This window comes from Coenobita brevimanus, chromosome 49 (genome assembly GCF_032717465.1).
Source record: "Coenobita brevimanus isolate Jiangsu-jjx chromosome 49, ASM3271746v2, whole genome shotgun sequence".
Taxonomy (NCBI): domain Eukaryota; kingdom Metazoa; phylum Arthropoda; class Malacostraca; order Decapoda; family Coenobitidae; genus Coenobita; species Coenobita brevimanus.
This window is the reverse complement of record NC_137002.1, coordinates 2,239,986-2,262,134: the sequence shown is the minus strand read 5'-3', so window position 1 is coordinate 2,262,134 and position 22,149 is coordinate 2,239,986. Positions and strand designations below refer to the sequence as shown.

The window sequence follows — 22,149 nt, the reverse complement described above, 5'->3', positions numbered from 1 at the left end:
CTGGTGGGATGGGTCGAAGATAGAAGTGTCAAAGAAGTGAGGTCTTCCTGGGTTAGACAGGTGGTGGGAATGCTGAGGTAAGCCGAGAGTGACACATGCCTGCACAAATGCTGTAGATCATTTATGGACTCTAGTCAGCAAGAGGACATTGAGAGAGAGAGAGAGGGGGAGGGGGGGGGCAAATAAGACATGCACCTCCGCTAATGAAGTAGAAGCAGCGTAGTTTCGGGGAGTGACGGACTCCTGTGTGCAGGTGGTCGTGGAACAGATAACTCAGCTCTCGAGTGGGGTCCTGCAGGGGTGACACTCGCTGGCTCCTCTGTTCTGGTTCCTGGGGGAGAGAGAATGTATGGAAGCGTGTACCATCATGTACTATATTAGCACGATTTTAAATTGTCCATAAATTAGTTAAATAGCGTCACAAGCTCGTTTCATCCACCTCTGATGAAACAGCGTGTTTGATAATTCAACTTGTGTTTCGTTGTGCTTGGTAATGCAGAGTATCTTAATGCTGCACTCAGAGTGTTGCCGGAGTATATAAGTTAAGTGAAGTGTTATAACAATATAAAGCAATTGAAAAAAGGACATAAAGATTTATTTCCATACCTCTATAATAATGTTTAGAAATGTAACACTTCACTTTTTTTTTTTCCCCTAAACATTTCCTTTGAGTGCCTTGTTTTCTCTCTGATGAACAGTGTGAATCATCCTATAAAGAATAACTAGGTGAGTCCATAGCAGCGAAAGATATAACGTTTACACCGTCAGAGATTTCACAGTGGCGAGCAAAATCGTCTGACATTAACTAGAGTATAAACGATAAATGATCCTCTGAGGTTTAAGGATAAATTGAGAGAGAGAGAAAGAGAGAGAGAGAGAGAGAGAGAGAGAGAGAGAGTTAAACCTATGACCCACCTGCCTCCTGAAGGCGTCTTTGCTGCGCTGTGTGGCGTGGCGTGGCATCTGTACGTGGCCAGTGTGCATGTCAGAGGGCGTCAGGTTCTCCTTCGTCATAAACACTTTGGTCAGGCTTTCCTTGTTCATCGACACTGTGGGGTGATAAAAAGATGAGGGAAGGTGTTTTTATACCTGGATTTTCACTCGGTTTTGAAACTCTTGACCTTCACCCACTGCTACACGCACCAGCTGCTCAGTTCACTTTGCAACATGACCTGACACACTTTGCCAGCAGTATATTTGCAGTGTGTAAGACTAACATCACAGTAACATCCCTCTCCTACAAGTACTCATTCATGTTAACTCCTTCAGCACGAGGTCGCCATTTATTTTATTAATATTAATGACAATAGTTTTCTTCTCCTAACAACATTTTTCCATATTCCATCCACTGATAAAGATGTTGCATTTAAAATTGATTTTATAACAAATAACTATATACATTTTCAGACAAAAAATATGCGGATTATTATAGTATATTTTTCAAGTATAAACTGCAATTTTGCCAGCTGGGCCAGATTCATATTATGAGGAATTTTCGAATATATTGTTCTGTTACTTTAATGATTTTGTATACTTACTGAAAAAAAAAATGACGCACATGGAGGGGGAGGGGGGGCTGATTTACTGAAGCCCCCTCCCCCCTTCAATCAGCCAGTGCACTTAGCAGTTTAATTCCAGGTAATGTCAGACGACAGATGGAAGCTGAGTACTGAAAGGGTTCCTAATGGTACGGTCACACCAGTCGCAATGAACGGTGAGGTTGCGTCGAGTGATGAGCGGTGAGGTGAGCGTCAATGTGATGCCTGTCCAAATAGGAAGTTGCAACCTCGCACGCGTGACAGGTAGTCAGAAGCTGTTCAACGGTGCAGACATGTCATTGTCCAAACTATCAAGCCTAGGGGTGTCGCTAAGCACTGCGCTATATTTTGGAACATGCTGCATTGCGTAGCGACGAGTGTGGAGGGTGAGCGTAGCAGCAAACCTCCCCGCCCATTCAGTATGGCCACCTACATAGGATTTAGTGAGCATTATCTTGTCGCCTCATTCCTCCCCGCTCAAGTGTCCCCGCTCGTCGCGTCCGATGTGGCCGTACTGTGAAAGTTATTTTCAGCTCCAAGAATGCCGATGCTTTCCTTGTTATAGAATGATATATAGTAGCTGACATTGCTCAGAATAAAATCCAAGTGCATTGCAGACTGAATAAATAAAAAATATACTTTCAAATTCAGTGAAAACAGAAGCATAATTAAAATTTTGAAGATCGGTGAAGGGAACCATTTGAGCAAAACTCAAGAAGTAATACGAACACGGCCATAACTATGCATGAGGGCCAGACTTTTCTGTATACTGTATTTTGCCACATGATTCTTTTTCACGCATTTTAGGTTGAATACTGTGAATGAACACAGTACTCACAGCACAACTTGTGGAGGTTCTTGCTCTTCTTCAACAGTTCAACGAGGCTCTTGAAGCCAGTGTGGCCGTGTTCGAGGCCCGTCAGCTGCAGTTCCTTGAGGTTGGTGGCACAGCGTCGCAGGCGGTCACACACAACGCCCAGGTCCTCGTCACGCAGGTACATGTCCAGCCGCAGGATTTCTAGTGCCTCCAAGGCCTTCTGTTTGTGGGAAAAGATAGATAGAGAAAGTAGGATTAGTTAACAGTTGAAGTAATTTATGTTTGGGTACTTGGAAGAGGTTGGTTTTTGAGTGAAGAGACAGGTATGTTTAAGGGCCTGGGAGAAGACACTTGGTTTGCGGACAGTGATGCATGTAGTAGACCTTCGAAAGGTAATGGCTTGAATATGAGAAGTCAGCTAAGCGTAATTAATTGAGGGAAAATTGTTTCGTCTGCCATTTTTCCTTTTTTACACTGGAGAGAGAGAGAGAGAGAGCATGTACTGTAAGGGTCGAAGGCAGTCTCCAGATCCCATTTACCGTAGGTGGTCTCTATACCCTTTCTACCGTAATAGTATAAATGAACTTATATTCTGGCCAGCACCTGACGGTTTTGATCACCTAGGAGAAATGTATGCTGTAAAAAAAAAAAAAATCTCTTGTAAGAACAGAACAAAGTATTCAGTCTTTCAGTTTTACCTTATCCATATTGCAGGTGGCACCCTCAATAGCCTTCCTTAAATGCTCTGACACCCTCATTTTCAGTTCCTTGATTTCCAACTCGCGCAGATTCTCCTTGTTCAAGATCCGCTGGAGATGAGTGAAAAAGAGTTCGATCTTCTTGTCCGAGAAAGGCTCTCCATCTTGAGTCGCCCTGATGCTGATCTTGGTAATGCTTGTGTTGGACCTCAGGGCGTTGAAGAAGTCTGAGTAGAGCTGCGGACTGGCCTCGTTAAAGGAACTCTCTTGGTCTGGGTTGTTGCTCTTAATACGCCATACAATCTCCAGCGTTTTAAGCCTCTTGAAGTTTTGAGCTAAAATATAACTCCACCCTTCGAAGTCCACCTCACTTGTGTAGATGATGGCGTTGCGTCGATCAAGGAGTTTAGCCACAGCACGACAGTTCTCCCTAGTGAGCTCTGTCTCCCTCAGCAGCGTAAGTAACTCCTGGTCCTTCATCTGCAGCAGCTCTTGATGTTTGCGGCCGTCGAGAGCCAAGTAGGCACGTTTACCCAGAATCCCTACCACGAACTTGAGGACGTGTTCGTGCCGATAGACCTTAGAGAATTCCCGGCATTCCCGACAGTCACGCCGATCCTGCTCTATATGACTAGCCATGTAGAGCCCTGCCAGATATTCCAGGAATATCTTGTGCACGGGCTTCCAGAATTTCTTAGGACCTAGAACATCATTGTCACTGTCATTGGAGAGGAAGCCCAAATGCAAGAGCAGTTTGTAGTTTTCAATGCTTTCAATCTCCTTCTTGCTGAATCGTGTCTTTTCCGTCTTCAGAGCCTGGAGACACAGCTTCCCAAAGCTTAAAAACAGTTCCCCGTACATGGGTGGGAAGTCCTCCGTATTCTCATCCACGTTGCCTCCCTTTTTGATGTTCCACTTGATCAGACATAACATAATTTTGAACATCATGTCGGACAGCTTCTGGGGCAGTTTGGCTTTCGACACACCATCCGCCCCATACAACATACACAGCAGCACACAGAACAGGGGGCGCTTAGCCAGTTTCTTGTATTTGTCATCCTTTTCAATTATTCTGTTTAGGTTTCTGCCATTCTCGTCCTCGTTGACCAGTTTGAAGTACTTGGTGATGAACTCAAACATCTGCTCCTCACTGAACCCCTTCACCACCGTCCTCTGAGCAATGGTTTTCAGCACACCGGGTCTCGCCGTCACCACCACCTGTTGGAAAAAGGAAATTGTTTAAAGAAATAAGACCAATAACTGCAACATACTCCTTCCGAACCTGAGGCGTAATAGAGTCCAAGGATTAACTTTCACATTCCTTGTTACATTTACATGAGTTTTAAAAAAATCTTAAAATAGACTTTTAGGATGTTAATGCACAGCTTCCCTTGATCACTTAATTATAAAATTGTAAGCGTTAAAATGTAGATTAATTTTTCAGCCTTGTAGGAGGATATTATGTTTTAGTTGATGCTTATTTTCAATTGATAATGTTAAATAATAAGAGCTGTCACTCAGGACTGATGTGATCGAATCAGATTTGTTATAGTAGTGAGAGAGAGAGAGAGAGAGAGAGAGAGAGAGAGAGAGAGAGAGAGAGAGAGAGAGAGAAATGGGTTACATGGAGAAACAAACGAGGAAATTCGGGAACGTTGTGGTGTTGATGTGGATGTCCTTGAAAGGTGTTAGAAGTTCTTAGAAATGGTTTGGCCATGTAATAGAACAGAGAATGAGATATTGACCAAGAGAGTCTATGTGAGTGAGGTGGAGAGGGATAGGTTGAGGGGGAGACTGAGGATGAGGTGGAGGGATGGGTTGCAGAGATACAGTATATGAATGCGTGTGGTGAGAGTTAGGGAAAGGGTAGCCTGATGGTGGAGCACTTGGTGACATGTAGGTGATTTGTTTGTGGCCACCTCTTTTGGGATTAGGGTATTTGGCTAAGTAAGTCTTGTAATACTCTAGCATTTTTTTATTTTTTTACGGATGAATGACGTATTTTTGCATCAATAAATCTACTGCCAGACGATTTCATTCAACCTCTGAAGAAAATCTAATAGTGAAGGAGCAAATGAAGGCTTTATCTAACCCCTCCAGTTCGAAGAGCCTCTTGTAAGCTAAATTAAATCATCTGAAAACAGCAAAAATCAAGCAACAAGTAAAGCATCGTAGCGTAAATATTAATCCCGATCTATCTGTACTAAAACTTGCTCATCTGTCAGTCTGGTGTGATGGAATTCTCGGATATCCACCTTGCTGTTCTGGAAATCCTGGTGTTTGTGTAGCAGTTTCTTGATATCGCCTTCGTAGTCTCGCTCCAACTCATCATAGCCGTCCAATATAAATAACACCTCGTCTTCGTTCTCCTTGCAGTACTGCCACACTTGACGGAATCTGAAGTAATGGAAATAGTTTAACTCTCAGCCACCAAACGGTTTTATTTACACAGGACGGGTAACACACACACACACACACACACACACACACACAGTCGTTACACCGCGTCAGTTTTCACATGCACAGCTCCAGTTGCCTTTCATTCATTATCATTTTTCGTCCACTCCTGCTCGATGATGATGATGATGGGAACGACATTGGGTGTGTTCGCGTCCTGTCGTGTGTTCTCCCCGTGATTAAGATTCGAAACCCAAGCCGTGGAGCACAGTTAAAGTAGATGGTAGTAGTGAGTTCCTTTTTATGTTTGCTTGTATTTCCACCCTCTTGCTTAAACCAGTGGCATACGCAGATTTTGGCCCGTATTTTTGTCGACTAAGGAAACTCCGTAGCGCCTTTTCCTTAACGATTTATTTAGCATATTACAACCTACTTTTTTGTGTTATCTCGTGTGTGTGTTTTTTTTTGGGGGGACCTGTATATTTGTCGACTAAGGAAACTCCGTAGCGCCTTTTCCTTAACGATTTATTTAGCATATTACAACCTACTTTTTTGTGTTCTCTCTCTCTCTCTCTCTCTCTCTTTTTTTTTTTTTAATCAACATAGACTGTATACGTAGCATACAAAATAATATTAACGTGTCGTGTGCAGTAATAGACTGGTAAGGAGAATGTACTAGGGAGCTTCCTTAATACACGAGCACACGGTTTTGTGAAATATACAAACATTTATTACAACACCCTTTCACAGGCACTACTCTCCCTATACTGTAGACATCCTTGCTCTATTCGTACTTCACCATCATGGAGAAGGTTAATCGTAGCCAACACTCTCTCGTCATGGATAAGGTACGGGTCTTTAGTGGACTTAATACGGTACAAACTGTTCCTCTTTCCAGTTCTAAACACAGATGAGGGTTTGGATGATGGCGATTAAGTTGGTGGGGATCAGATTTGGATATGATGATGGTAACAGTGGTCATGTAATTCTTCCACTCTCACTCACTTTTCCTCGAAGTGTGATGGCAGCAGCTCCTCCTTGACGTAGGTCTCGAGGCTGCCCTTGAAGTCACGGAGGAAGATAAGGAACACAAACTTAAACTTCTGGAGACTCTCCTTGTTGGCCCAGTCGATGGCTAGTTTGAGGGCCAGCAGAGTTTTTCCCATCCCTGGTTCGCCCTCCACTAGATACTGCGTCTGTGGGCAGTGAAGGGGACTTAGAAATCTGGAGGGGTGGGGGATATGTGATTTGGAGGGGTGAGGGGATGTGTAGTTTGAAGGGGTGGGGGATGTGTAATTTGGAGGGGTGTGTAAATAAGGAACGAAGTTGTATATTGGAGAAAAATTGGCTCCCTTTACCCATCCACCCCAGCATGTCGCCTATCCACTCACCCTTCCGTCCATCTATCCCATCATGTCACCTCTCATGCCACTCACCCTACCATCTGAACGTGTCGCTTTCCATCCATCCAGCCCTGCATGTCACCTCTCTCCTATACTCCATCCCAATATGTCGCCTCTCCACCAACCCACCCGTCCATCCACTCCTTTGTGTCATCCATCCATCCATCCATCTGCACGTCACCGCTCAGTCCACCCATCCACTCAGCCCCGCATCCACTCACCTCATCCTCTTCCATCAGGTCTCGTACGAGGTTCACGGAGGTTCGAGTCTGCCGTCCTTGTTTATCGACAGCCAGGATCCTCGAGTTGGTATAGAAGTCTGTCATAGGGATTACCTGGTGCCCCTTCAACCACGGCAGGAAGGACGTGCGGGTCTGCCTGATGTACACCGTCGATAGCTTCTCCCGCACCTCCGTCAGTAGGTTTTCCAGGGGCGTTGGGTGGTTTTCGACGGAGGCCTGGGTGGGTGAGGGGAAAGATGAGATTACCATAGGGGAAGTGGAAGAGGTAGAAGGAGAAATGGAAGAGGTAGGAGAGAAAATGTGAGACTGCAGAGGGAAAATGGAAGAGGCAGGAGAGGAAATGTGAGACTGCAGAGGGGGAAATGGAAGAGGTAGGAGAGAAAATGTGAGACTGCAGAGGGGAAATGGAAGAGGCAGGAGAGTAAATGTGAGATTGCAGAGGGGGAAATGGAAGAGATAGGAGGGGCAATGTGAGATTGCAGAAGGGGAGATTGAATGGGTAGGAGGGGAAAGGTGAGATTGTGGGAGGGGAAATGGAAGAGATAGGAGAGGAAATGTGAGATTGTAGGAAGGAAAATGGGAGAGGAAATGTGAGATTGCAGGAGGGGAAATGGAAGAGGTGGGAGGGGAAATGTGAGATTGCAGGAGGGGAAATGGAAGAGGTAGAAGAGGAAATGTGAGATTGCAGGAGGGGAAATGGAAGAGGTAGGAAAGGAAATACACGAGATTGCAATAGAGGAAATGGAAGAGGTAGGAGGGGAAATGTGAAATTGCCGAGGGGGAGGTGGAATGGGTAGGAGGGGTAATGCACGAGATAGCAGTAGGGTCATGAACTCTCTTTGCTATAAAATTCCAGGCTTAACTTCGATCATTTTATTCAAGTGTGGGAATGTTTAAGCAGTCCAAATATTAATCGAGAGTGTTTTCACCCCACACCTTGACTGCCCCTCAGTTGAATAAAATCGTCTTGTGGTTGCCTGAATTTAATAACATATTAGGAGGCGAAAGGGTTATGACAGACATTTATGTTCTGCCAGGTTGTAATTATCCCTCTGACCACGAAACACAACCGTCATTTTTTCAGTTTCGGTCCCTATTTCAGGTCTATACTAGTTTTTTTTTTTTTTTTTTTTTTTTTTTTTTTATCGAGGCGAAGATGCACTTGACAGATTGGTGATTATTAGCTGAATGCAACAGTACTTCATAATCTAGCATTATTAACTGACAACAAATATCTGAGGGGGAAATTTGGGTTAGTAAGTATTTTTTGGACATGTTGCATTCAGCCAATCATCATCAACCTGTCAAGTGCATCTTCGCCTTAATAAAAAAAACGGAGTATAGTTAAAACAGGTCCCATGGCGTGCTTAGGAATCGAACCCGAGACCTTTCAAGTGCGAATTGATTTAACTTTTGAATAAACAGGTGATTGCGCAGAGAACTAGTGTGGATTGCACGAGGGTAAGATATGGATTGCATCGGGAAAAAAATTATAGAAAGGATGGGTCAGTGATTACACAAATATCCAGTATGGTTTGCAAAGTAGGCATAACAACAATACCCTGACATCTTTAACTTGACCAAACCCGCTGTCTGTCCATCTTGAATGCTGAGTTGTAACAAGCAATTAATAACAACTGATAATAGAATATGAGGCTAGTCGTAAAGAAACGCCATGGAAAGGACGTAGCACCAATGTGTACGAGTCGTATTATGCCACTGATCTACAGTAAATAAGCTGGAAGAGGACGTCAGCATCTCCCAAGTTTAGGTGGACAGTACATAGTCACAAATGCTCTGAAAAGGATGTAGAGCCATAGTACTGTCTTGTTCTGCCACTGAGGTATGAAGAATAAGATGCACAGGAATGGAACACTTGACCAAGTTTAGGTGGACAGACTACAGCATAATATGGAAAGCAGCCAGAAACTAGGAAACAGAATGAGGATTGTACAAAAGCTGGGTTTTAAGAGTCATTAGGTAAGGATCTCTCCCAGGTGGAGGTGGATGATACAGCCATACCTGATGATCTTTGGAACAAGGTGGATGGTTTATGACAATCTGCGTGCCGAACACCATCCTTGCGCCAGACCCCAGGCTGATCCCACTCCCAGTAGGTGTGGGGGGCATGCCCAGGGTGTTCATGCCCCTGGCGAGATGTGACTGGGGCTGCTGCTGCTGCTGTTGTTGTTGGGGGAGCTGTGAGGCGGGGCGAGGACCTGGACGTGGGACGGGGGTAGGGGCCGGGGAGGTGGTAAACACGGGGTCTGACATGGTGTGGGATGCGGGACTGTGCAAGGTGAATTGTGGTGTTATTGGATACGCCTGGGGTGTCATGGGTGCGACGGGTGGGGTGTGGATGTTGATGTGGATGTTGTTACCACTGTTCAGCGTATCTTTACCCAAGTCACTCCCCACTCGCTGTGCAGGTCCTTCCCCCTGAGTGACGCTCACATCCGGGGTGGGAGGAGAGGGTCTTGACGGAATCTCATAAACGGATTTCGGTCCAAAGTGTACTGAAGACTCGTTTTCGACGTTCACTATTGCCCCACTCAGGTTAAAATGAAAGGGATTTGGCTCACACTTGGGTTGGTAAAGCTCCTGCGGATCTGGCTGTTGGGATGGGGCAGTGGCAGAGCTCGGCCAGTCTCTTTCAGGATTAAATAGTTCGTCATCTTCAGCTTCCTCACTTTCACCAAGTGTGAATAAGCTTCTCCCTGAGGCACTGAAAGGTGTTTGGTTAACTGAGGTTGCAGAATGTTCGCTCATATTTTGTGCCTCATGTACTCCTTGACCTCTCTCCTCAGATATACCACCATCTGGCTCTCCTTCCTCATGTCTTTCTGTCTCACTCCCTCTTTCCATAACTCCACTCACACTTGTACAGTCCTCATTTCTCCCCTTCTCAGTTCCACCTTCGTCTTTTCCTCTCTCGCTCCATTCCCCAATTGGTCTCGTTCCCTCGCTTCCTCCTGCTACATGTCTCTCCACCTCTTGCCTTCTGGCTTCTTCAGCTTCCACCCTTCCCTCCTCCTCCACCACAAAGTCCACTGTCTCACCCATCGCCCCGTTCACCAGGCACTGCTGTGGGGGTCGCTGCTCACATTCACCCCTCCACAGTGGGGGCAGCACCACGTTCATATTTCGGGCTTCGATGTTTGACGGGTCCTCTGATTTGTCGGTCTCGTCTACATCTTGAAATTCGGTGAAGTTTGACAGGTCCGATTTTCTGTTGGCTTCCGTTACCCCTACTCCTTCAGACTCCTCAGAGAATTTTAACAGGTCTGTTCTGTTAGTTCCTGTTGCCTCCGTGCCTTCAAACTCCCCGGACAAACTTAACAGGTCTTTTGTTCTGCTGGTCTGTTCTACCCCGACTCCTTTTAATTCGTCACCGCCTCCCGTTACCTCACCATTGCATTTGAGCGTCCCCTCCGGAGTCTCCCCCTTCCCCCCCTTCTCCCCCTCCCCGCAGGTGGGTAGGGGCGTCGGGATGGTGAGGAGGGGGAGGGGGGGATGGCCATTCACCAGCCGAGGGGTGGGGGGGAGGAGGGGGGGCAACTCACTCCCTGTCGGCTCCAGTGTCTCCTCCGGCATCACCTCCTGAAAACAAGACGAGAAATTAAAAAGAAAAATAACACAACTAAAGACAAATAAACAAAACGAAGAAAATTACATAAAAAGAATGAACAAATATATTATTAAAAAAGATTAATTTAACCATAGGAAAAATTATTGGAGACCTCCTTTCCTCTCTCTCTCTCTCTCTCTCTCTCAACAAAAGGATGAAAAAAATGAAAACATCGAGGCAGTAATAAAAGTAAGCGAAACGGGTATGAAAGGGAGAACATTAAAAAGGAGAAAGGGAATTATATATATGTGTGTGTGTGTGTGTGTGTGTGTGTGTGTGTGTGTGTGTGTGTGTGTTTGTATGTATATATATATCGAAAAGACCTCTACTTGAATAAAAATCATCTGGTGACAGGAAGCGTGAGAAATAAAGTGCATTCTTGGAGTGAATGGTTTAGTAAATTTGAAATTAGTTTAAAAAATGAAAATTGGTTCATGATCATTTTTTTTTTTTTAATGGGAAGACAGTTTTTTTCTTTCGACCATATTTCGTCCACGGAATTTGAAACATTGCTGAGAGAGAGAGAGGGAGAGAGAGATAACAGCAGAGACAGACAAAGCGGAATGTAGACAGACAGAACGAAGGGGAAACAGGCAGATAAAACCGAAACAGACTGGCGGACAAAGGGGGGGGTGGAGCACAGAGCCAGAAGGAAACTGGAGACTGCAGGATATGAACTCAAATGCAGAAGTTGGAAAGCAGAAGGAAAATATAGCGAAAAGAACATTTGTCTTTAATTATTTTGGGGTCAGTATTCTCTTTACGGCATGGTTTTGTCTTGCGTGAGTTGATTTGATATTAAAATTGTCGGAAACTTGTATTTAGATATCATACATCCTCTTAAAAATACCAACGAGGATAAAAGCGTATTCAAATGGCACTTTCGCGAGGCGCAACAACAAATCTTAACAAGGTACTACTTCTCCAGGCGCAACAACAAATCTAACTAAACCAAAAGGGATAATAGCGTATTCAGATGGCACTACTTCGCCAGACCTGACAGTTCTAACCAAACCAGAAAGGGTAATAGCATATTCAGATGGCACTGCTTAATCATGCGCGACAACAAATCTAGCAAACTAAAGGGATAATAGCGTATTCAGATGACACTGCTTCGCCATGCCCATCCCGCACCAAAAGCACCCCGTCCCCTGCATTTAGGTATCTTGGGCAGAGACGAATGAGGTTAGTTTGATGTCTAAAAACAAGCTAAAGTTTCTGAAAACAAACTTAGGTATATAAAAACAAAAATATCTTAAAACATGCTTAAATATCTTAGGACACGCTGCCGAAAACCTGCATGAGATCATCCCATACAGGATAAAAACAACAGGGTGAGGAGAAAAACAGTCGGAAAGAAAAATAATAACGATAAATATTGACTTTTTAAAATCTGTCTGTACTTTTCCGTTTTCATGCCTCATACATCATTTTCCATTATCCCTAAATAATTTGTGTATTACAGATAATAAATTGACCATGTGTCTATATAATTAATCTTTGTCTGTCAAACCCAACCTTCTATTGATCTCTCACGGTGTGGCATATTAAAAGTTTGATAGCCGCGTGCGTGTGTGTGTGTGTGTGTGTGTGTGTGTTTGCGCGCGCGCCTGAAGTCATACATAGAGACTGCAGTAACTTTACATAATGGTTGCCAGGAGTCGTAAGGAACCAGGGCTCACTGACTCTGACTCTCTCTCTCTCTCTCTCTCTCTCTCACTAACAGCATACTGTACACACACTGCAAGTCCAATAAATGCTCACACTGACACACAAATGAATACCATACAGACGTATACATAGTAAACTAATTATATATATATATATATATATATATATATATATATATATATATATATATATATATATATATGTGTGTGTGTGTGTGTGTGTGTGTGTGTGTGTGTGTACTGTATAATCTCAACCATTGCAAGTCTGCCGCTGAAAAAAGGCCTTCCCCAACCTTCTCCACAAATTCCTTGATTGAGTTAATCGCTGCCACGTTTTGCCTGCAAACTTCTGTATCTTATTTTTCCACCTCCTGTCTGACCTTTTTGTGCTACACATACAGTCTCTTGGAGTCCAGTCAGTCAGCTTCTTGCTCCATTGGGTGTCCCTTTTTCTTGTTACATGACCTGCTCACCCTCATTTCTGTTCTTTTACAGCTTCTGTAATGTGTATGACTAGTCTGCTCTTCCACCCAAGTTGATTTTTTACTTTCTCTTAAAGATATTCCCTCGATTGACCTATAATATTGCTCTTTGAGAACGAATTAGTTGATTTTCCATCGATTTTGTCAGTTTCCAGGTCTCACAACCGTATGTCAGCTGGGATTATGCATTCGTTGTATTCTCTTCGTTTCATACATATTGGCAAGCTACTTTTTATGATCTCTATGTTCACCAAAAGTCCATCCAATTGTAATCTATTTTGCTCACATGGTCTTTCGTTAGTCTTAGCATTTGCCGCAAGTATTGCACTCCTCAGCTTCTTCAAGAATTTCTTCGCTTGTTCTGATGACGCACTTTGGTGTTTTTGGTTTAAGTTTTGCCTTTCTTGTAAAGCATAATAACGATTGTATTACACCATGTTGTGGAAATTTTCTTTATACACCGAGTAAATAGTGGGCGAGCCTGTTTTGTACTTCAACTCCTGTATCCTACAGTAAATCTGCTGTTATTCCATTTACTCCTGAGACCTTCCATCTTTTCATACTTTTAAGACAAATGTTTACTTCGTCTGGTGTTACATCAGGTATTTCACTTGTGGCAAATGAAAAGTTAGTTTTTGGTACTATTGTCATTGATGCATACAGTTCTTTGTAAAATTATTCTACTCTTTTCACCGTCTTATATCTGCATTTTATATATATATATAATCAGGATACAGGAAGTGACGCCTGCCCTAAATCTAAAACTTTTCCCGAGTCGACATGTATTTTGAATGGTTACCTCTAAAACGTCACTGGTTTTCTGTGAACACCGTCAGACCAAGACACAACGTACATGTCTTAAAAATCTTTATGCACCTTTGTTTTCAAGGGCTTGATTCCAGTGTTGTAATGTTTGACTCAGGTGATTGTGTTTGGAACTGATCAATGCCACAACGCGAGGATAAATGTCAGAGTTTTCCATCCCTGGAGAAAGTTGGTCGATACAGCATTGCAGCGGCCTGGATTCACACCCTTACCATAATTCTTTGTTTTATTCATTTATTTACGTTAGTGGCTGGAAGAAGAATAGACGGTGGAAAATTCAGCACTGCCCTTTCGCTCCCCGTCTAGCAAAAACAGATCGAAATTACGGCAGAGATTAAACCATAATTTTTTGAAGAGAATTAAACCCTCTTAAGTATGTCTGTGAATATATGTGGCTTCCTTCTTGGTGTCGGCTGCCTCTTCCGGTAGAAAATTGTCCGTTTATCTTGACCTCCCGTGTATTACGAAATCCTGGTATTGTATTTAACTTTATTTTATTGTATTTATTTATAGGAGGATAGGGTATTTGGTCGTATCCTAAATTGTTTGGGAGATTTCGTATTACCTCTTCTTGAGCGATTTATTTTTAATGTTACCTCATTATTTTCGTGTATAATAATGCAAACTTTGTATCAACAATAATGATTTATAATTAGTATACAGGAGATTATAAAAGTGTAACAGAATAAATCTCTATATAAAAGGTGTTGAGAAATGTCACCAAGGCTCGTATTCAGGTCAGTTAAAGAAGCTCCCTAGCACTTCTTCCATAGCGATTGATTTTTGGATATGGCTGGTTGCCATCCTTTTGTACGTTATTTATGCAGAATGTGGCGATATTGAAGGATTTGTGTCATACAGAAGAGGACAGTAAGGTTTAATGAAAATAAATCGTTTAGGAAAAGGTGTTAGGGAGTTTCCTTCCCCGACGAGATTACGGGTTTTGGAGGAAGTTAATTATAGTTGTCAGTGACCCCCCTTCAACAGCTTCCCTTTGCTGAATAAAATCGTCTTTTCAATTACCCTTCACAGCACATCTTCCCTTTGCTGAATAAAATCGTCTTTTCAGTTACCCCTTTACAACAGCTTCCCTTTGCTGAATAAAATCGTCTTTTCAGTTACCCCTTTACAACAGCTTCCCTTTGCTGAATAAAATCGTCTTTTCAGTGGACCCTTTACGACGCCTTCCCTTTGCTGAATAAAATCGTCTCTTCAGTTACCCTTTTACGACGCCTTCCCTGTGCTAACATCCTCTTTTCAGTGGCCCCTTTACGACGCCTTCCCTTTGCTGAATAAAATCGTCTCCTTTCACTGATCCCTTTACAACGCCTTCCCTTTGCTGAATAAAATCGTCTTTTCAATTATCCCTTTATAAGACCATTCCTTTGCTGAATAAAATCGTTTTTTCAATTATCCCTTTATAAGACCATCCCTTTGCTGAATAAAATCGTCTGGAGGTACGAAGAGCAGTACAGTACGTCACGACAGTCTCTCTCTCTCTCTCTCTCTCTCTCTCTCTCTCTCTCTCTCTCTCTCTCTCTCTCAGATTATTATTTCCAGGAGCAACAATATAAATGGCAACTTTTGCACTTTCATTTCCTCCTCTATTCAGAAACAAAAAATAACTTAGATTTTCCCCCTAAAACTAAAATATGTTTTGAGGAAAGAACAAGACAGTTTTTTAAAAGATATAATTAGAGACAAATAGGTTTTAACGAAAGACTAAGTGAGAAATTGTTACTGAGGACAGGAGATAATTGACTTAGAAAAAACTATAACTTTTTTTTTTTTTAAATAAAGATCAAGGAAACAAAAAACGAGACAATTTTTTGAGGAACGATCAAGAAACGTGAGAAAATATTTACCCAGGAAACACGAGAAGAATTTTACACGTCTTTGCTGTAAATAACACGAGATTTTACACGTCAATCCTGCAAATAACACGAGATGATTTTACACGTCTTTTCTGCAAATAATATGAGAAGATTGGCACGTCTTTCCTGCAAATAACACGAGATTTTACACGTCTTTCCTGCAGATAACACGAAGATTTTACACGTCATTCCTGCAGATAACACGAAGATTTTACACGTCATTCCTGCAGATAACACGAAGATTTTACACGTCTTTCCTGCAGATAACACGAAGATTTTACACGTCTTTCCTGCAAATAACACGAGGATTTTACACGTCTTTCCTGCAAATGACACGAGATGGTTTTATACGTCTTTTCTGCAATTATAATTCACAGTTACGAGAAAGAATCCACCGTAATTCATCCTGTACGGTACATCCGGCCGCTGATTAAGATGGTCCCTGAAGTACCTATGACGTCACAGCAGTGGCCACTGACGTCACTGGCATCCCGTAGGTGGAGCGTCTTTCCCCCCGACCAAAACATTTATCCTATTGTCGGACACTGCGCATGTTTGTTTATTTATTTATTTTATTTTTTTGTGTGTGTCATGTTTTATTTTTTTATTTTGTATGTCATTTTTTTATTGTGTGTGTGTGTGTGTGTGTGTGTGTGTGTGTGTGTGTGTTGCCCAGGCTTTTCATGAGACCTAGCAGTCCTCGTACGCATCCCAAACCTCCGCATGTCATCACTTTGGCGCTAACACTCACCGTCCATCCTGAATACATACAAGGGCTCTCCACTGCTATGACGTCTTGTTTATATAATCATCGTCATCGCCAAACGTTTTTATAACTGCAAGGAGGGTTATCGTTCAGAAGCTTTACTCCTCTTGATATAAACTCGATTTCATTTAGATTTGCCACATTATTATATTATTATTATTATATTATTATTATTATTATTATTATTATTATTATTATTATAGTATTATTCTTGTTATTTTTATTATTTTCATTCACCCTCCTCTCCCTTACTCATCCTTCTCCCCCCTTATCTCTCCCAATCCCTCCTCTCCCCCCATCATCCCTTAGCGTCGTCACTCCCCCCTCCCCTCTCTTTCTCCTTCCCCTTCCCTGTCTTCCTTTTCGCGCCGTCATCCCTTCACCCTCCCTTCCTTCCCTTCCCTCTCTTACTCTTCCCTTCACACCATCACCCTTCCCCTCTCCCCTCCTTCCTCTCCTCTCTTCTTCTTCCCTTCGCGTCATCACCTCTCCCTCCTCCCCTTCCTCTCTCCCTCCCTTCACCCTCCCCTCCCTTCCAAGCTCCTGCCCTCTCCCCTCCCCACTCCCTATCCTCCCCCTTCCACCTTCGTTCAGAAACATCTTAACCTCGTCACCTTTCCCCTTTCTCTTCCCCTCCCCTCCCCCTCCCCTCTACCCTTACCTCTCTTCTCTCCCTCAACTTCCTCCCTTCTTCCCTCCCCTCCCATCACCTCCAATGCTTTTCCCTTCCTCTATATCCTTCCCTCTCCCTTGCTTCCTCTCCTCTCCCTCCCTCACCCCTCTCCCTGTTCCCCCCCCTCTCTCCCCCCTCTGTCACTCCACCATCGCCCCCTTCCCCATCACTCTTCTCTCCTCCCTTCTTCCCTCTCCTCCTTCTATCCCCAATACCCTCTCCCTTCCCCCTCTCTCTCGTGTTTGTGTGTTTGTGTATGTGTGTGTGTGTGTGTGTGTGTGTGTGTGTGTGTGTGTGTGTGTGTGTGTGTGTGTGTGTGTGTGTGTGTGTGTGGACCCCGCCCAAGCCTGGTCAGCAACAAAAATAATAATACACCACAAGGTCATTTTATTGGCCAGAATTCGAACTCGTGACCTTATGATCCTCTGACCCCCTGACCTTCCCCGCTTAACCCCCCCCCTCAATACCATGACGTACACACACACACACACACACACACACACACACACACACACTCTGTCTGTCTGTCTCTCTCTCTCTACGATTTTATTCAGCTTAAGGGAAATCGTCTTGTAGTAAAAGTGTTAATGAAGATATATTCTCGGCGGCTAAGGAAGCTCCGTAACACCTCTTCCTTAGCGATTTATTTTTGGGTGTGGTTCGCATTCTCGTCAGTTAAGGACGCTTTCTAACACCTGTTCCCTAGCGATTTGTTTTTGGGTGTGGCTTCTGTTTTCGTTTTAAGGATGTCCCCCAATACCTATTCCGTAGCTATTTATTTTTGGATGTGGCTCTTATTTTCGTCAGTTAAAAACGCCCCCCTAACACCTGTTCCTTTGCTATTTGTTTTTGGGTATGGTTCGTATTCTCCTCGGTTAGAGAAGCAGCGTTTCTTAACCTGAGGTGTTAGCAACCCAAGGGATGCGGAAATCCATTTTAGGGGGTGCTGGAGAAGGCGGCATTATTTTTTTTCCTTATTGGCTTTGCTTAGTATTGGCATCCTTGATTTTTTGTTTTGTTTTGAGAATGTATAAAATAAACAGTTAGGCAGTAGTTCACTTTATCGCTGCAGTAGTGTAGTTACTGTATTGCCAGGAGCCAGATGTAAAGGGCTGCTGGACTGACACCTTATTACAGGGGGATACTGAGGTCGGAAAAGGATAAGAAACGCTGCTGTCTTATTCTCGTCGGTTAAGGAAGTTCCCTAACACCTCTTCCTTCTCGATTTATTTTTGGGCATGTCTCTTATTCTCATCGGTTACGGAAGCTCCCTTAGCGATTTATTTTAGGATATGGGTGTTAATATCCTTTTATACGTTTTTTATGCAAGCTATGTTGATAATGAAAGGATTTATGTAACGCAGAATTGAGCAGTAAGGTGTAATCAGCAGAATAAATCGCCTAGGGAAAGGTGTTAGCGAACTTCCGTAACTGACGAGAATATGGGCCTGAAGAACAGAATGCCATCGGAGTGAAACCGTCTCTCTCTCTCTCTCTCTCAAGCTGGATAAAATCGTCTGGAAGCAGCAAGAATAATATAATAAAACACTTAAGCCTCTTGAAAGGGTTAGGAAGAAGTATAGTCAATGATCTCGTTTTTTATTCTATTTTTTTATTTAACTTCATATATACAGTGGTTTCGTTCTCTATTTCATTTATTCATTTTCTTTTGCCACTTCACCACGAGGTCTGCCCTGAAGCTGAATAAAATCGTCTGACGGAAGCATTAATTTGATATAAAAATCGTCGAGGTACTGAAGGGATTAAATTATTTACAAACAAATGACTGCTGGTGTGGGAAAGCTGTTTATTTGTTTATTTATTTATTTATTCATTTTTGTCTTCTGCGTTGCTGTTGTGTTGTAATTATCATCTTGTAGTTTATCATGTTTAAATCGGGGTATTATTATTATTATTTATTAGTATTACCGTATTATTATTATTATTATTATTATTATTATTATTATTACCGTATTATTATCGTATTATTATTATTGTTATTGTTATTATTAATTATTATTATTATTATCATCATCATCATCATTATTAGTAGTAGTAGTATTTTTATGATCTATTTTTTTAAGTGTTTATCATTACTACTACTGCTTCTACTACTACTACTACAATTAACAACAGGTAAAATTAAATCACTAACAAAAGGTAGGCCGAGACCACCAAAGCCAGGGTGACGAAAGAGAAAGTTGGCCGAGTCTGTTTGGCAAGAAGTGACTAACTGGATGCATTTTCACCTCCAGACGCACCAGTTTGTTTACCTCGTTTTTTTCCTCATTTTTTCGTAATAGAAGTAAGTTTGTTTGTTTTTCGTAGATAAGAGAAATAATAGTCCAGTTTTTTTCGTAGGTAAGAAATAATACTCCAGTTTTTTCGTAGGCAAGAAATAAGTCTAGTTTTTTCGTAGGTAAGAAATTATAGTATAGTTTTTTCGTGGGTAAGAGAAATAATAGTCTGTTTTTTTCGTAGGTAAGAAATAATAGTCCAGTTTTTTCGTACGTAAGAGAAATGTCTTTTTTTTCGTAGGTAAGAAATAATAGTCTAGTTTTTTCGTAGGTAAGAAATAATAGTCTAGTTTTTCGCAATTAAGATAGATAAGATTTTTTCGTAAGAGAAATAATAGGGCGAGAGGAGCATTGAACCCCTTGAATCTGATGACGTGTTTCTCTCTCTCTCTCTCTCTCACACACACACACACACACCCACACACACACACACACACACACACACACACACACAGCTGCCGAGAGGAGAGTTGTTTCTTATAATCAGAGAGAGAGAGAGAGAGAGAACTGTACAATTCTATCCTGTATTTGTGACTGTCTCAGGAGTGGTATCTTCCGTTTTCTATAGAGTCAAGGGAAGTCTAACCTAAATTTGGTAGTTTGGGAACAGATTTTACCCGCGCATATCCCTTCCAGTGTTAAATTTATTAGTATTATATTTTTTACCCTTCGAGCGCCACAGTGAATAATTTATTTTTATTTATTTACTTTGTTCACTTTATTATTGTTATGTTTACTCTTATTTATTTTTATATTTACACCGTTTTTGTTTATTTCGATTATTTACTTTTTATTTTTATTGTTTATTTACTTTTGTTAATTTGTTTTTGGTTATATCTATTAACTTTATTATGTTTATTTACTCCTGTTTATTTATTTATTTTTTTCTTTTTAACCTTTTCTCAGCCACAATGTTAGTTTTTTTTCATTCTCACGGACGAATTTGTGGAAGGAAAGCTGGTGGAAGTTTAACTCTTTATTTTGGCATTTTTTGTGATATATTCTTGCCATCTCTAGACGATTTTATTCAGGTTTAGGGATTTTTTGAGGGGTTAGATGCAGCCCTAAGTAACCCCATTAATAGCCCTAATTAGCCTCTACTAATGACATTAATTAACCACTTCTTTACTAAGGCGTTTTAATGAAGAAAATCGTCCAGGAAAACAAGATGACATTCTCGAGGTGAAGGGGTTAAACTGGCCTTTGGTTCCTTCTTCCTTGCACACACACACACACACACACACACACACACACACACACACACACACACACACACACACAAATGTTGCTACCACGAGACGACGTTATTCAGCTCTCGAGATATTCCTCCTCCTCCTCCTCCTCCTCCTCCTCCTGGACTTATTTCCTTTTACTTACATTTGGCCTCAAATTACCATCTCTCGAATGCTGAGTCGTAAGAATAAATTAATACTAGAATACGATACTTGTCACGAAGAAGTGCATGGCGAGAGAGAGAGAGAGAGAGAGAGAGAGAGAGAGAGAGAGAGAGAGAGAGAGAGAGATAGCCTTGAGTATGGACATGATAGAGATTTAACAGACTGGAAGTAGAGCGTCCAGATGCATTTAAGTGTTGGCTGTTTTCATTTTCTTGTCTCTGAGGGGATGATGATGATGATGATGATGATGAGGAGGAGGAGGAGGAAGAAGATGAGTTGTGTTGTTAGTGGAGATGACAGTGATAATGATGATGATGAGAAGGAAGAGGAGTTGCTGTGTTGTTAGAGGAGATGACAGTGATGATGGTGAGGAGGAAGGAGTGGAGAGGGGAACTTTTTTGTTAATGGTGGGGTGATGATGAGGAGGAGGGGAGAAGAAGAAAGAATTGCTGATGCTGATAGTGATGTGGTGATGATGAGAAGGAAGAGTTGTTCTGTTGTTGATGGTGGTGATGGTGGAGTGGTGGTGATCGTGATGATGTTGGTGATTGTAGAATGAGGATGATGGTGGTGGTGGTGGTGGTGGTCATATTGGTTGTGATGATTATGATAATTGGGAGGAGGAGCAGGAAGATTGGTGGTGGTGGTGGTGAGTCAATAACGACGATGGTAATGACAGTGACGATAATAGTGGTAATGATAGCTGTGATAATAATAATAATAATAATAATAATGGTGGTGGTGGTACCGATCATCACCATCCCAGCCCATCCCACCCATTCCTTTCCAACCACACCCACATACCAGAGAGACAGACTGACAGCGTATTTCACAAACCACATACATACATACATACATGAATAGATAGATACACAGATAGATTAATAGGTTTTTATTTTTCACGCAATATATTTACTTGAATCTAATGAACGTGGGGAAACTTGAAAGAGCCTGAACAAACTTAAGCGTTTTATCTTGAGAGCCATTACACTGATCGAACAATTTTTTCATGTATATCTTTATTTATTTATTTATTTATTTATTGGTGAGGGGATAACCTGGGCACTTCCCTCCACCCATCCACTCATATCATGAAGCAAATCTGTTTAGTTTTAACCTGCTAACCTGCTCTAACCTAACCTCTGTTCTAACCTGCTCTAACCTAACCTCTGTTCTAACCTGCTCTAACCTAACCTCTGTTCTAACCTGCTCTAACCTAACCTCTGTTCTAACCAGCTCTAACCTACTCTAACCTAAACTCTATTCTAATCTGCTCTAATCTAACCTAAACTATTCTAATCTGCTCTAATCTAACCTAAACTATTCTAATCTGCTCTAATCTAACCTAAACTATTCTAATCTGCTCTAATCTAACCTAAACTATTCTAATCTGCTCTAATCTAACCTAAACTATTCTAATCTGCTCTAATCTAACCTAAACT

At 42.1% G+C, this 22,149-nt stretch overlaps 1 protein-coding gene across 1 annotated transcript in view; it reads right to left on the bottom strand.

The window, feature by feature from the left end:
* The window catches only part of LOC145399454 (uncharacterized), a 77,723-nt gene that overhangs the window by 3,346 nt on the left and 52,228 nt on the right, over positions 1-22,149 (bottom strand). The window contains exons 2-10 of the mRNA XM_080272066.1: positions 10,094-10,695; positions 9,118-9,820; positions 7,075-7,311; positions 6,456-6,646; positions 5,309-5,450; positions 3,054-4,271; positions 2,377-2,575; positions 916-1,049; positions 196-331 (exon numbers count right to left, since the gene is read on the bottom strand). Coding sequence (XP_080128192.1) covers positions 196-331; positions 916-1,049; positions 2,377-2,575; positions 3,054-4,271; positions 5,309-5,450; positions 6,456-6,646; positions 7,075-7,311; positions 9,118-9,820; positions 10,094-10,695 — 3,562 coding nt within the window. The remainder of the gene's footprint in view (positions 1-195; positions 332-915; positions 1,050-2,376; positions 2,576-3,053; positions 4,272-5,308; positions 5,451-6,455; positions 6,647-7,074; positions 7,312-9,117; positions 9,821-10,093; positions 10,696-22,149) is intronic.